This window comes from Stomoxys calcitrans, chromosome 2, assembly GCF_963082655.1.
Source record: "Stomoxys calcitrans chromosome 2, idStoCalc2.1, whole genome shotgun sequence".
NCBI lineage: Eukaryota > Metazoa > Arthropoda > Insecta > Diptera > Muscidae > Stomoxys > Stomoxys calcitrans.
In genome coordinates this window covers 105,327,991-105,344,185 of record NC_081553.1, presented here as the reverse complement: position 1 = coordinate 105,344,185, position 16,195 = coordinate 105,327,991, and the positions used below count along the sequence as shown (strand labels likewise).

The 16,195-nt window shown below is 38.1% G+C and overlaps 2 protein-coding genes across 3 annotated transcripts; both read right to left on the bottom strand.

Annotated features, from left to right (window-relative positions):
• Positions 1 to 8,985: 8,985 nt before the first annotated feature.
• Positions 8,986 to 9,948, bottom strand: LOC106086477 (larval cuticle protein A2B-like). Its single transcript, XM_013251165.2, has 3 exons — positions 9,911 to 9,948; positions 9,526 to 9,568; positions 8,986 to 9,453 (listed from the first exon to the last, which is right to left on the bottom strand). Exons 1-3 carry the CDS (start codon positions 9,946 to 9,948, stop codon positions 8,986 to 8,988), a joined length of 549 nt encoding a protein of 182 aa, XP_013106619.2.
• A 3,865-nt stretch (positions 9,949 to 13,813) lies between these two features.
• On the bottom strand, positions 13,814 to 14,634 carry LOC106086485 (larval cuticle protein A2B-like). Of its 2 annotated transcripts, none has more exons than XM_059362241.1 (3): positions 14,623 to 14,634; positions 14,102 to 14,548; positions 13,814 to 14,008 (listed from the first exon to the last, which is right to left on the bottom strand). In XM_059362241.1, exons 1-3 carry the CDS (start codon positions 14,632 to 14,634, stop codon positions 13,814 to 13,816), a joined length of 654 nt encoding a protein of 217 aa, XP_059218224.1. The 2 variants fall into 2 exon arrangements, with proteins under 2 accessions (XP_059218224.1, XP_059218223.1); XM_059362240.1 differs by having other exon boundaries at positions 13,814 to 14,092; positions 14,135 to 14,548.
• Between the last annotated feature and the right edge of the window lie 1,561 nt (positions 14,635 to 16,195).

The window sequence follows — 16,195 nt, the reverse complement described above, 5'->3', positions numbered from 1 at the left end:
TAGCACTTGGTATCATAACGGGGCACATAGGACTACGAACTTACTTATGTAAAATCGGTGCGGCAAGTGATAGCATGTGTAGAACATGCGGGGAAGATGATGCGATGTTGGAGCATTTCCTTTGTCATTGCCCGGCTTTCGTGTCTAACAGATACCGGCACTTGGGTGGGGACACAATACCAGACATGAACCAACATAGGGTCGTGGCATGGAAATCAATTAACGATTTTGTAAGTAGCACGAAATTTCTAATATAGATTTTCTTTTTCGAGATTGCTTTATAGTTTTTAGAGCACACAACAAGCCGACTACTGGCTTAGGTATATGTCTATAGTGGTATGGGCCCGATTAATATCTACACCCTCTTTTCAACCTAACCTAACGTAAATGGATCATATCGGTTCATATTTATATATAGTTCCTACACGGGAAAGTTTTACGACAAATAAAATACTTTTAAAATTTGCTTTTATTGTAACCGTGCAATTCTTCGCTTCAATATATCAAACATTAGTCATAAACAAAGTATTAGATCCGTCCAAGGTAGAGGGACCTTCCTTTGTTGTAAAACCAAAAACTTGTTAATTTCAAAAGTGCTTCGATAGCCGCAAATGATCATTCCTTTACTGGACCATTAATTATGTGCGTATAGACCAGTAGTTGGTAAAAATACTCACTCTATTGCACATTATTTGCAAATAATTGCAATTGTGTGCTCGGAACTGGTATAAACACATTGTTACATACAGAATTTGTTCCTTTTTTGTTTTGACTAAGCAAGGAGCAGTCAGTATATTGAGCAACTCGGACGAGTGCGGATGGTGAACTCGGAACGTGGCAATTTTTAAAGTTGCAGCACAAAAATGCTGGTATGTCCAAAAATGGTTAGAGCAACACACAAATGACTGCCAGGCACAAGAAAACACAACAAGAATTTCTAAGGCACATACATTGTTTGGTAACATATACGCGATAAAGAAATATCCATCACAAAGTAGGTATAGTGGGGGGTAATAAAGCAACAATTTTTTGAAAGTTCAGCAGTAATTGCAAATTTGCTATTAAGAAACAGGGACAAACTTCTCACAGTCATTCATAATTTTTCAGCAGATTTTTGTATTTAAAACCACATATTTTGTTTGTTGAGATAACAACCCGAAATGTTTGCTAACATTGCAACCTTTTGCTTGCTGAAAAAGCAATCATGTTGTTGCTTTCCCAGTATCCACAAAAAAAAAGTGCATTTTTTTTTTTTTGAGTAGCAATTTTTTTTAAGTACAGCAAATCGGTCTCTATTTGAATAAAAACCATCTAAATCTCATTAGTTACAAAACTTTTGGCCAGAACTATTATTCAGAATTATTATACATAATTAACTTATACCTAAAAAGGTGGAATTAATTTCGTTAACATTTACATTTGATAGAAAAAAATTGTAAGCACCTTTTTAGGAAGGTGTACAACCTAATAAATCCCGTAATATAAATTTTGTTATCTCATAAATGGCCATAAAAGTTCATTTTTCCGAATTGTAATTTAAAAACACTATAATTGCCTGAACAAGTACAACATACATGATTGTTTGTGGGGCATTAAAAACGCAGCATGTTTACACTGTGGTAATCGTATTAGCCATCATGAGATGAAGTTTTTCAAAACGGAACTAGAGTAGATTTTATTATAGGGCTAAAAAAGTATTCCATTGATATCACTCAAGGAAAAATTTTAATAATAACAAGTAAGAACGTGCTCCTCCTCTCCCCTCTCCCTCCACCATGGATCGCATATGTTGAGTCCTATGGGCCGTATCTCTTTTTAATCAAACAAATAATATTGAATAAGAATATGCTATTGTATTGTATAATATTTCAGTTCATTCGGATAAGAATTGCGCCTTGTAGGGGCTCAAGAAGCAAAATCGGGAGATCGGTTTATATGGGAGCTGTATCAAGCTAAAAGCTAGGGTTGCCCAAAAAGTAATTGCGGATTTTTAAAAGAAAGTAAATGCATTTTTAATAAAACTTAGAATGAACTTTAATCAAAAATACTTTTTTTACACTTTTTTTCTAAAGCAAGCTAAAAGTAACAGCTGATAACTGACAGAAGAAAGAATGCAATTACAGAGTCACAAGCTGTAAAAAAATTTGTCGACGCCGACTATATGAAAAATCCGCAATTACTTTTTCGGCAACCCAATATATTACAAACAGGAATGACTAAATAGGTATATACCCATTATACGATGGTGGGTGTAAAATCATGGCTTATCTTTTTATATCCTCCACTATAGGATGGGGGTATACTAATTTCGTCATTCTGTTTGTGACTACTCGAAATATTCGTCTGAGACCCCATTAAGTATATATATTCTTGGTCGTCGTGACATTTCATGTCGATCTAGCCATGTCCGTCCGTCTGTCTGTCGAAAGCACGTTAACTATCGAAGGAGTAACGCTACGCGCTTGATATTTTGCACAAATACTTTTTATTAGTGTAGGTCGATTGGGATTGTAAATGGGTCAAATCGGTCCATGTTTTAATATAGCTGCCATATAAACCGATCTTGGGTCTTGACTTCTTGAGCCTCTAGAGGGCGCAATTCTCGTCCGATTTGACTTGATTTTGCATGTGGTGTTTTGGTATCCAAATCGGTTCATGTATGATATAGCTACCTTATAAACCGATCTCGGGTCTTGACTTCTTGAGCCTCTAGAGTGCGGAATTCCTATTCATTGCAATGAATTTTTGCACGACGTGTTTTGCTATGATATCTAACAACTGTGCCAAGTTTGGTTCAAATCGGTACATAACCTTATATAGCTGCCATATAAACCGATATTGGGTCTTGATTTCTTGAACCTCTAGATTGCGCAATTCTCGCCCGATTGGACTGAAATCTTGACCGTTGTGTTTTGTTATGACTTTCAACAACAGTGCCAAATAAGGTTCAAATCGGCTCATAACCTGATATAGCTGTCATATAAACCGACCTTGGGTCTTGACTTCTTGAACCTCTAGAGGGCGCAATTCCTATCCGGTTTGGCTGAAATTGAGCATGACTTATTTTAATATGACTTTCAACAACTGTGCAAAGTATGGTCAAATCGGTCCATAACCTGATATAGCTGCCATATAAACCGATCTGGGATCTTGATTTCTTGAGCCTCTATATCGAGCAATTATTATCTTCAACATACGTGTCAAATATGGTCTGAATCGGTCTATAACCTAATACAGCTCCCCTATAAAACCGATCTCCCTATTTTACTTTTTGACCCCCTAAAGGGGCGAAATCCTTATTCAATTTGACTGAAATTTAACACAATGACTTCTGCTCTGGTCTCCAACATTAATTCAATTATGGTCCGAATCAGACCATAAATTGATATAGCTCCAAAAGCATAGCAATTCTTTTCTTTTATCCTGTCCTTTCTTTTGTTTGCCTTAAAAGATGCATCGGGAAAAGAACTCGACAAATGCTATCCATGGTGGTGGGCATCCAAAGTTCGGCCCGGCCGAACTTAACGCCTTTTTACTTGTTTTTTTTTTTTTCATCTGAGTAGCTACCGATCCGGAGAACAAGAAGTTTTTTTCCCCACTACTTTGACTCTTCCAACAACATTTTGCCCTAATTAGCACACGCAACTAACATTTTTCCTTGAGTGTATACAACAATTTATAGAAAAGAACTCCACCACTCACTAATCTTACAATCAAACTGAACTTGAAAATCAACTCATTCATAATCACAATGGCAACATTTGTCGTCACACCCCAAAGTATGAATAATAAAGATTTATAGATTTTCTCCCCTCAATAATAAAACAAAAAATCTCAACTATCAAGACAAGAAGGGATTCTATCGCATCTAACCAACACGTGAGATGTTCAAATATCATCGTGTAGGTGTTTTTTGTTCGGTTCGCAGTATCATTGTTGGTTGCTCTTTGCCAAACTAACAATATGATCCAAGATTCCCATCATGTCCGTGCCACAGATTATTTTGAAAAAAAAAGAAACCGGTATTGCCTCTCGCATATAATGAAGTATGGCGAGCAAAATTCCAAAAATGACCATTACTTATTATGATTCGACAAGTTTGATAGCATTATTTGGTTTGGAGGAAGGAGATAAAAGGTATCAGAATACCCCAAAAAAGTAAACAAATCAAATTTGTAACATTTGAGAATGTTTTATTGTTTGTTTTTATTACTATTTCATCATTTGTCTCAGAAGCAATTAATTTTTGGGAGTTCCAGTCCATCAATTCGTTCAATTGATTTGATTCCTTTTTGGCATTTGTCATCTGTTGGTTAGCGATGAGTTGTAGAAAAAATTTATATATTGTCAATAATGTGAATCTGTTAAATCAACTTAAACTCATCAAGGCTGAAAATGTGTAAAATTCTACAATTTGATATGATTGGTAATAGGGTTTATGTTTTGATTAAGGTTCATTTACTAAAAGAGATATAACATTTAAAAATTTTTAGTTGGTTGGTAGAGCACTACTAACCAGGTATGTTTGCGAATGTTGAATTGAAAAAAAGAGAGCCGATCTGTCCATTTCTGGTCTATTTGGACTGGTGAAGATTGGTCCCAATTCTCTCGTTAACTTTAAAATTATTTAAAAGTATCCAAAAGTATTTTCTTTGCGATGGCAAGGAGACTCATTCCTCTGACATGTACAGGCAAAGCGGTTGTCGAAATTGGAATGTACGACGAATGCAAAAATCATGGTCCTAAATCAAAAACCAGTAAGGAAGGGCCAAAGTCGGGCGGTGCCGACTGTATCATACCCTACACCTACACTATAACTATGTTAGAATAATACTGACTACAGAAATTTTACATCCAGTTAAACACAACAGTTAGATCAACATCAACACAGATAAAGCAACACAGATATTCCACAACAATGAAAGGATAATAAGATGAAAGTTTTTCTCTGGCAACTTCTACAACAAACTGAAAACGAAGGATAGAATTCTTTACTACATGAATAGGATCAGTGAACGTTATACTACTATACAATTTGTTATACACATCACACAAAGAGCGAAACGAATTGTTTAATTCGTAATAAGTTTTCACTAAAGGTAGTCTAAGAGGTGATGTAATGCTGAGTATTTCGGAGAGGAATATTAAAATTTAATTCGCCAGTTAAGAATTGGCGGCTGGTTCACATAAGGATAATCAAACTCCTTGGATCACCGTTTTATAAAACCCAACAACGACTTTGCCTTATTGATGCACGAGTCAATATGCAACCAAGATCAGTAAAGGAATCGACGTTGCCCAATTTATAAGAATCTATATAATAGCCACCTAGAATAGGTCTAACCCTGAAAAGAGATATATTCTTGCACTTCTTAAGATTAGGCGCCATTGCATTAACTCTGCACAGTGACCGATCTGGAGAATCCAAATTACAAAACAGCTTTACATCATCTGCGAACATTAAAACCCTTGAAGTCTGAATAACTGATGGAAGATCATTCAAGTTAAGAACGAACATAAATGGACATAAATGGCTATCCTGTGGAACACCAGAATAAGCAGCTATATCCTTGGAAAGACCATTATTAAAGTAAACTTTCAGTGTACCGTCTTGTAAATTAGAAGCTATCCAATTCAAAAGAACAGATGGGGAAACCCATCATGTTAAGTTTAAACAGTAATAAATCATGGACCGCAGGATCGAAAGCCTTACCAAAATCAGTGTAAATAACATCTGTTAAAAAACCACCATATGCATGACACGTCAGTTCAAAGTCGACCTCCCCTTAACAAAGCCGTGTTGGTAGGGTGAAATAATCGGTGTGACAAAGTGGGATATCCTACGAGAAACCAGCAGTTCAAACAGCTTTGGTATTGCACTTAATTTCGCAATACTCCTATAATTTTCAATAATACATCTGCTACCATTCCTATGTAAAGTAATTCTGTAACTTGACCTCCAAAATGAGGAAAATATCCTGAAGATAATGAAGCATTGAATATGGCCGTAGGTGCCCTAAATAACTCTCAGGCACAAGATTTAGGAATATTCGCCGGTACACCACTTTATCCTCAGTAAGAATAATCTGTTGGAAATAATGGTACCTATTAATGTAATAAGCATATTTGGACCAGGAAGACAATTTGGTATAACTACTTTCGAAAAAGTCTACAAACGTATCGCATATCTCCGAATCGTCAGACGATTTCCTACAATCAAGTTTTATGCAAATAGAGAATTCCCGAACCTTAGAATTCGCAAACTTATAAAAACTACTGGGATTACTGTAAAGACAATTCCTCATCCTGACAATATAATCAGTATAAAATCTCATATTTTCAGTGTTATACTAAGCCCTCTCTCTCGAATAATTGGTATAATTCTTTTAAGTATTACATTTCTTAAAACGTCTACTCAAATACGGGGTAGACCACGCTGGACCCCTTTCAAAATTAGGCCTCACAGTGGGAACAGATATTTCGAAAGCATCATTCAGTAATTATTAAAAGACGAAATTCGCAAATCCAAATCGCAATCAGAAACCCAACTAACGCCAAATAAAATCAAACGCAGCAAGTTAAAGTAGACACTGCCAAAATTAAATCTAATTTCCGTATCCTTTACTGGAATATCTTTCATCAAATCACGCCGCAACTAAACTTCAAGAGACAAAGTCGGATTGTATCCATTCTCAGGTTCCTCAAATGGCAAACATCAGGTCCATTTCATTACGAATGTTATTAATTTGAAACAAGCGCTGGTCAAAAAAGTTCTCCCAGAATGTCTCACCATTGATGGAACAGGCATATAGCCAACGGCGAGACCTACGATATCTGGGGTAAGTTGAAGTCACCCAAACAAACAATTTCCCCTCCCTTATCAATTCTGAATGTCTCAGGTAGATATCTTTCTCCGAATTCAGTGTGATATAAGAGCACGTTAAAATGAGAATCTGGCCCAAATATTTTGTCTTAATGCATAAAAACTCAATATCATCATTAATCCGTAAGTGTAGCCAATTCAGAGCCTTGGAGTTGTGCACACCTCCACCAAGTCTACCAACTTTATCACATTTATAAACTTGGTATTGATCAGAAAAAAGTTTACTATTACCGATGACAGGTTTAACCCAGGCTTCCTTGAAAACGAATATCTTGAAGTCACTACCGAAAGATTTCAAATAGATGTCCCTTAGTTGAATACTTAACCTCTAACATACTGGTAAAGTGTGGACAAAGACTAACTTAGTTTTTTGAAACAGAAGAGACAGAAGGAATGTCCCCGATCTTACAGCGTAAGTTCTTTCCCTGGACACGAACTCCTTAACGAATGCGCCATCTGGCCAAAATGCACTGCACACCACTAAATCAAATGTTTTAGAAGGCACAATTATTTTAAAAGATAAAATGTCACGTGGCGCGGGGTATATAAACTTAAAAATGTTAAAATTATCGCCATTAACATCGTCAGTCCTTGATCTAATGTAGGCAGCGACGTCCTCTACAGATGTTCCAGAATGCAATCTGGACATAAAAACACTTTTCCTCGGAGCCACTACGACTAGTCCACCATTACTGGTAGGAGAAAAAGGCTCGATCACAACAACAGAACGTACCCCCGCATCCAAGGTAGGGGCATTGACAGTTATCGAAGACACCGAAGGTGCAATGATAGGAATAAAAAGAATAAAAGCTTGAGATGAGACATCAACCTGGGTCCAAAATAGTAATGTAGATAGATCCAAAAAAGTAGAGCTTCCTGAAGTATATCTCTAAGAGTTCTGAGACACTTTCCCTGCAATAACCACATCATCAGCATACGTGACCACACCTTTATCTTCCAGGGACAATAATATATTATTTATGGTTATGTTCCAATGAAGAGTTGACAGTACAACTCCTTGAGGTGTTCCTCTGCTGGTCATTTTCGATCTCAAGGGCCAGGCCCGAAGGACAACGAATGATAGATGGTCGCAAAGATGGGGCTGTGAGCATTCCAAAACTATGTTGCCTAATCTAGAATTAAAGAGGTCCACCGCTTTGCTGCCACTGGCTAGAACAGACGTCTCACTCATTGTGTCCGTCTTGACAGGTCACTGTCTATTTGGAAAACATGCTGACAGACTGAAGGTTGCCAGTAACGTCTTATCCAGAAGCTGTGAGGACATCGAAGAAGAAGAGACTATAGAATACCTTTTGTGTGTGTTTCCAGCACTGGCAGTCAGAAAAAGTTCCACTTTAGGTTCTCATTTCTTTGTGAACCCTCTGATTTTGCTGATGTGAACATTCGCAAATTGTTGGGCTTTTTCAAGCGATCTGGATTTTTCAACGGTAGGAACTTTTGTTCCTATGGTATCACAATGGATGAAAACATCTAAGTGAGTCTAATGACAGACTGCCACTTAAACCTAACCTAACCTTACCTTACCTATGATACAATCGTCGTCTAAAAAGTGCTGTGGTATATCCATATACGTCCGTTCCTGTTTTCGTTGTGTATCGTTTAGCCATCTGTATTTGACACGTGCAGGTAACTTCCTAAGCCATGGGCTTATGTCCATTTGTGCGTTCACAATAATGAGCAATAGACAGATTTTTTCCTCCATCAATGGAATAGTGAAATCGTCAGCATAAAATAAAATTTTTATCTCACCGGGTATGGCCAGCTTAACTAATAATGGCATCGAAACTGCGCCTTGCCACTCCCATCTCAGAACTCGAACTCGAACTTGACCTATCTTTCCAACTTGTACCTACCACACATGCAGCGTTTGGTTGCGTGACATGATATCTTAATTTTTGTTATAAAACATTGACTGATGTTGTAATAAATCCCCGTTCATGGTTAATTTTGTTAAGAAAATGAGAAATACTTTTACATATTTCATATTTATTTTCTAAATATTTTTATAAAAAAATAAATAACAAGTATAAAAATTCTAGAAAAACTAAGAAGATGAATCACCTATTTTAACAAACATCGACTTAATGATGGTAGTTGTAGACTGGAGCACCATAGGAGTTGTAATGGGTAGGAGCAGCATATGTAGCCACTGTGGGGGCAGCATAGTGAGCCACATTCTTGACTACTGTGGGGGCAGCATAATGCGTTACAGGAGCAACAGCGACAGTTTTGAGCAGGGGTTCGCGGTGGACAACAGCATTGAAACCATTGACAGCATCAGCGGTGTATTGAACGGTACGCTTGTAGCCATCAGCATCAATCAGGGAATATTCACCGCGAACATAGTCACCATCGCGTTCTTCCACCTGGCTCTTGGAGTCACCAGTCAGTTTGTCATCAACACCATAGGAGAATCTGTACTGAGGATGGGGATCATACTCGGCAGATTTCACCAAAACCTTCTGGGCCAAAGCCACGGGGGCGGTATGATAGACAGCTGGTGCGTATCCAGCGCTGGCAACAGCAACGAAGGCAAGTGCGAAAACAAACTGTAAAGAAAAATGTTTTTGTTTTTGTGTGAATCAAAATTAGCTGCTTTCAATCAATTTGCTCCAGCCTACCTTGTAAGCCATGTTGTTATAATTAAATTTGGAGTGGTTATCGCTTAGTTTTTAGTTCTTCGTAGAAGTACACTCGTTAAGTGAATGATATCAAATGTTGAGCTGCGATCAACTTTTATAGCGAAATAAAATTTGATTTTTCATCTTAATGTGTAGCGTTTAGTTGTCGCCATTCCCCTGGGGATGGATGGATATTTTCAAAAATGAACTACTTTTAGAGTTGAGGTCTTGTTGTCTTCATCGTCGTCATCAATACAATCTTGCAAGCAATCATTCATTCAACCATTCACAGATCGATATTAATATTTGGGGTATTTTCGCTTTTTTGTCAAAGCCCTGTGTCCGCAAACAAAAGTACAGCAACATTATGGTGTGACAGTCATACCTGTAGCTATGACTGCGTCTCTGTGTGTAATAATTCATTGATTTGGATAATTGTTGTTGATAACATTATGCAACTTCAATTATGAAGCATTGATAGAAATTGAATTTAGTTGAGTCAAACTGTAACCTGTTATAAATTTTTTAGCATATTTTTTATTATGATCAAAATTTACAAGCGAAATTCCAAAATTACTTATATGGCTTGAATGCAATTTTATAGGTCATCTGAAATACCAGAAATGATTTTGATATGATTATTATGTTTCAAGGCAATAACGCCCAGAATGTTAATGTTAGTTCTTGGAAAAGTACCAGAAAATAATTGATAACAAAATTTTGTTTTATTTCTTTTTTACGACTTTTTCTTTGTTAGAGAGCCTCTAATGAATTAATTGACTCAATTAAAACCCAGGAGTTGAATGAACTTTTGCGTCATATGTTATGCAACGATCATGTGATATCTAATAACTTTAACTTACTTCAGCGTATTTATTCAATGTATAGGGTAAGGAGAGGTTAACTTAAGAAAACAATTCAAATCATAGAATCTGCAATAAACCCAGTTAGCTGAGTTTGTATTGTGCTCGGATTGCCAGTGCGGGGGTCGTGGGTTCGATTCCCACCAGAGTCCTTGGTTTGTCCCTACTGTGGTATCACAATGGACTGAAATTGTCCAAAATGAGTTTTGTAAAGAAGGACTGTCAGTTGTAGCTAACCCTAACCATCTGCTATTAACATATGTAAACATTAGTTGTTGCTATGAAAATACTCCTTGCATATTCTAAACAAGTAAAAAGGCGTTAAGTTCGGCCTGGCCGAACTTTGGATACCCACCACTTCGGGTATATAAGTAAACCACCTTTCGTCAAAATCCGGTGAAAAATGCATACCTTATGCCTCATAGCATCTATATCGAAATATGTTCCGATTTGAACCAAATGCAGAGCACACCGTAAATAAGCGGAAGTTTATTGGAATGTATATTACACACGACTCAAGGAATACAGGTCGATAGCCTTAATGACGCCGCCACGATGAAAATGTTTCTCTCAAAAACTAATGTCCAAACTGAGACATTAGTAGACGACATAAGAGTGAGAGCAAAGACAACGGAGGACATGTTGAGGCTATTGAGAAACAAGTAAAGGCGTACTAAATTCGGCCGGGCTGAATCTAATATACCCTCCACCAGGGATCCCATTTGTCGAGTTCTTTGCCCTATATCTCTTTTTAGGCTAACATAGGATAATAATAAAAATGTCCATGATATTGGACCCATATTTCATTGTGCAAAATTTCAGACAAATAATATACATACCACATTTGTAACTCATGTTGAAAGTTGTAGGTGAAGTCGTTGTACAAAATTTCAGCCAAATCGGATAGGAATTGCGACCTCTATAGACTCAAGAAGTACTATCGGGACACCGGTCTATATAGGAGCTATTTTAGATTATAAACCGGTACAGACCATATTTGGCATAGACGTTGCTAGACAAAATAAAACACATAATTTAAAATTTAAGCCAATTCGAATAAGAATTGCGCCCTCTAGTGGAAGTCAAGATCCAAGATCGGTCTAAAACAAGGACCGATATGGCGCATTTACAATTCCAACCAACCTTTATATAATATATAAACTTTATGGGGTCTTAGACGAATATTTCGAGGAGTTACAAACAGAATGACGAAATTAGTGTACCCCCATCCTATGGTGGAGGGTGTAAAAAGTTTCTCTCAAAAACCCATGTCCAAGCTGAAACGACAACGGAGGACATGTTAAGGCTTTTGATGAAAACGCATTTTCCGCATGATACGACGTTACTCACAGAGACACCAGAATCTGGGAATAATGAGATTGATCGAAGGATTATCATTACAGAAATTGTCGTAAAGGAAGCCTTGAGGAGTTCAAATTCGGACCTGATGGAATATTTCCGGCGTTACTACAGAGAAGACAGAAGTCTGCCTGTTCACGAAGGTGGGTCTATTTCACGCACCACGTTTCCTCAATTGAACGATTTCTATATATAACAAGGGCAAATACTTAAGAATGATATTGGATAGGTAACTGAGTTGGAAGTTTCCTTTTCAACAGCGTACTGTGAATGCTTACAGATGTTGGGCAAGATGTAAACGGGCCGTAGGCTCGAAATGGGGCCTGAATCCGAGGATAATCCACGGACCCTACAGGAGCGTGATTAGACCAATACTTACTACATCTCAGTAGTTTGGTGGACTGCGATGGAAAAAAGTGCTCACTAGGGCACTGGAGACAATTATAGATATCCCACTTATAGACATACAGTTTAAGTATGAGGCAGCCACTGCGACTATGAGATTTTAGGCAGTGGGAGAATGGATAGATGATAGGAGCAGGTCATACCATCGCGGTATAATCGAGGCGACGATAGGAAACCCATTTCCTATCGGATATCTGAAACGACACTTGTGGTCGAGTGCAAGCCACTGCTGCAAGTGGCACAGTCTTGGATTGATTGAACTTTGGTATCGCCACCTGGACGATCATGCTACACAGATGGATTAAAGCTAAAGGACGGAATGAAGGGCATACATTGAGAACCCAGGGACTGAAATCTGTTTAAGACTGGCTGACCATAATGCAGTCATGCAGGCGGAGATCACGGAATGCGTGATGTGGTGTGGTGTTAACGCGAGGACGTCGAGTGTAGACATTTTTGCAAATGCAAATTTTACTCATGAACATTCCACTAAGGAACAGGGGCAACTTCTCACATATCAATGAGTGCAGTCCGATTCAATGATAGGATGCCTCCTTTTTATAGCCGAGCCCGAACGGCGTGCCGCAGTGCGACATCTCTTTGGAGAGAAGTTTTACATTTCATAATACCTCACAAATGTTGCCAGCATAAGGATGAGAAAATCACCACTACACCATAGCTCGCCAGGATTCGAACTTAGACGTTCAGCGTCATAGGCGGACATACTAACCTCTGCGCTATGGTGGCCTCCAAGACAAGAGAGAGAATAACGCCTTCTCTGAGGATGGCACGATCCGCATCGTTTTGGTACGGGCCACAATTTTTATCTGATTTGGCTAAAATTTTGCACGGAGAGTTTTGTTATGACTACCATATCTCATGTAAAGTACGGTCAGTCAATAAACTGACATAACTTCCATAAAAACCGATCAACAGATTTGGCTAAAATTTTACACTTATTGTTTTGTTAGGACTTCCAACAACCGTGTCATGCACTGTCTAAATCGGTCCATAACCTGCTTTAGCTTTTTTATATATTTTTATATATATTTCCATCCGTCCGTCCGTCTGTCGGCATCACGAGAGCGGTCGAGCAATATCGGTTCAGATTTAGATATAGCATCCATATAAACCGATCTCCCGATTTGACTTCTTGACCCGGCCTTTACAAGCCGCAATTTTTATCCGATTTGGCTTAAATGGTGTTCTGTTGTGACATGCCAATAATATAGCTGCCATATAAACCGATCTGGGATCTTGACTTCTTGAGTCTCAAGAGGGCGTAATTTTTATCCGAATTGGCTAAAATTTTATACAACGGCTACTCCCACGACCTTCAACATTCGTGTCAATTATGGTCTGAATCGGTCTTTAGACTTGAGGCCCTAAAAGGCAAAATTCTTCTTCTCCAACATTCAATTCAATTAGCACAATTCTTTTCTTTTATCCTTTATTTGTCGTAAAAGAGATACCGGGAAAGAACTCGACAAATGCGATCCATGGTGGAGGATATATAAGATTCGGCCCGGCCGAACTTAGCACGCTTTTACTTGTTTTTTTTTTTATAAATTTCTATAATTTATTAACAACAATGGGCATACATATTTAGAATACTTAAATCGACTTAAGTAATTATTGCAATGACTCTAATCCCTTAGTACTTAGTGGTGATAACTGTAGGTAGGAGCTTCGTAGGAAGCATAATGAGATGGGGCGGCATATGTAGCCACTGATGGAGCAGCATAGTGAGCAACTGGGGCGACAGTCTTAACAACAGCTGGGGCAGCATAATGGGCTACAGGAGCAACAGTCTTGACAACAGCGGGTGCAGCATAATGGGCTACAGGAGCAACAGTCTTGACAACAGCGGGTGCAGCATAATGGTGGGCTACGGGTGTTTCATAGTGAGGGGCAGCATAGTGGGCAACTGGAGCTACAGTCTTGACAACAGTGGGAGCAGCATAATGGGCCACAGGAGCAACAGTCTTGACCACAGCGGGAGCAGCGTAATGGGCAGGAGCTACGGCAACAGATTTAACCAAAGGTTCACGTTGCACAACAGCATTGAAACCATTGACATCATCGGCGGTATAATGCACAGTGCGTTTGTAACCATCAGCATCAATTAGAGAGTATTCACCACGTACAGCTTCACCATCACGTTCTTCGGCTTGGCTCTTGGAATCACCAGTCAATTTATCCTCAACGCCATAGGAGAATTTGTACTGAGGATGGGGATCGTATTCTTCGGACTTGACAACGACTTTCTGGGCCACAGCTACCGGGGCAGCATGGACAGCAACAGGAGCTGAGTGATAGACAGCTGGAGCCGAGTGGTAAGCAACTGGAGCATAACCAGCGCTGGCCACAGCCACGAAGGCAAGAGCGAAAACAAACTGCGAAAATAATTGGTACAATTATTGTTGTTGGAATTACATTTAGCGCCTTTTTTTCTCCACTAAGTACTTACTTTGAATGCCATGTTGTTTTGCGGAGATTTGGACGTTGTTTCGTATAGAATAAAAGACAAGAAATGAATGATAAATGCCTTGGGTTTTGGTCAACTTTTATACCACAAAAATATTGATCTCTGCTGATATGGTCTGCATAAATGTGATAAATGCAAATTGAAATGCTTTTGTTTTTTCTCCATTCTTTTATTTGTTGTTTGTTTTTTTGTTGAAAACATGACCCCCCAATTGTTTGCAAGAAGCATGTGGATTTGCTAAGAAGACATTAATGCATTCATTTTAGAAAATTGAAAGACTTTTTTTTAATAATTTAATACTAACAGCGACATCACAACACAATATTGTAAAAGTGTCTTGAAAAATCGGAATTGGAATTTTCTCTCAATGCAACTCGTAAAGAAGTTCATAAATTTTGAAACAATTTCCCTCAGTTTTTAATTTTATACACTTTTATGTTTTACTGTTATTGGTTAAAAAATAAGTCTCACTCGTTGTGTCTGTCACTGATTATTTGGAAAACATGCTGATAGATTAAGATAAAGGCACATAAAGATTTCTGTCACATCTGTATTGACTCATAGGAAGAAAAATAATACAACATCTGCTGTACGCCTTTCCTGCACTGGAGGAGAACAAGTTCCACCATTCTCCTTCAGTGCATTTCTTTGAATAAGTGGAAGTGAAAACTATCTGGTATTATTCTATATTAAATCGACTTGTTTGACGATGGAGATATTTCAAAATACTTTGAAGCTTATGCTGAATACATAGAGATCCGAACCTATTTTATATTCGCATGCCTATAATTTGCATAGGCCTTCCCGGACTTTTAAAAGTAAAAGATGTATCTCTTTTAGATTTTTTGAGTTGCTTGGTGCGAATGATCCTAAAACTCTCACCGTTAAGGAGAGAGGCTCCCTTAATTGGGCTTGGATATTCACTGCACAGGCTGCACCAAAAGCTACACGTCTAGATTCGGAAGCGGCACAGTAGTGAGTTAAAATGCTGCGGTCACCTAGAGGGCCTCCAATCCCCAAAATAAATAGGTGAACAGTTGCAATATGGGTCCAAGAGTCTCTGATAATATCGCTAAGGAGAGTTTGGTGATGGTTGTCGACAAGAGTGAAGATCAGGTCAAACAATTTTACAATGACGTGTCTCCCGACTTGGGTCTTGACCCCATAAAAACGGCATTTATTCTTCAATTCCTCTTAAATGTGAAGCCGTGGGTCGTAGTGGACCCCCCAATAGACGAATATTCCAATTAAATACGCTCATAAAAGCACAATTATTACCCGGTTTTTGTATTTAATTCCCAAACATGCATATTGAATGTAGTTCAGATATGACCACATTTTGATACAGCTGTCATATAGACTGATTTTTTTATCAATGATGCGATAAGGTGCAAATCGCTATTTGAATATGGATATAGTAGCTACTTTATTATTATATAAAACTAGCTGAACCGGGCCCGTTCAACTGCGCCATCTTTTACTTTATATCGAACCAAATTATCCTTTGAATATCTTTCTTTTTTGACTATAAAAGAGCTTTAAGTTAAATACCATG

Excerpts from the sequence above, each read along its gene's own strand:
- LOC106086485 (XM_059362240.1), bottom strand. Across the intron at positions 14,093-14,134 it reads CTCCCGCTGTGGTCAAGACT|ACTGTAGCTCCAGTTGCCCA; the intron begins GTTGCTCCTGTG and ends ACTGTTGTCAAG.
- LOC106086477 (XM_013251165.2), bottom strand. The coding sequence starts at position 9,948 with ATGAATTATTACACACAGAGACGCAGTCATAGCTACAG. Across the intron at positions 9,569-9,910 it reads AGACGCAGTCATAGCTACAG|CGATAACCACTCCAAATTTA; the intron begins GTATGACTGTCA and ends CTAAAAACTAAG. Across the intron at positions 9,454-9,525 it reads ATAACAACATGGCTTACAAG|TTTGTTTTCGCACTTGCCTT; the intron begins GTAGGCTGGAGC and ends TTTTCTTTACAG.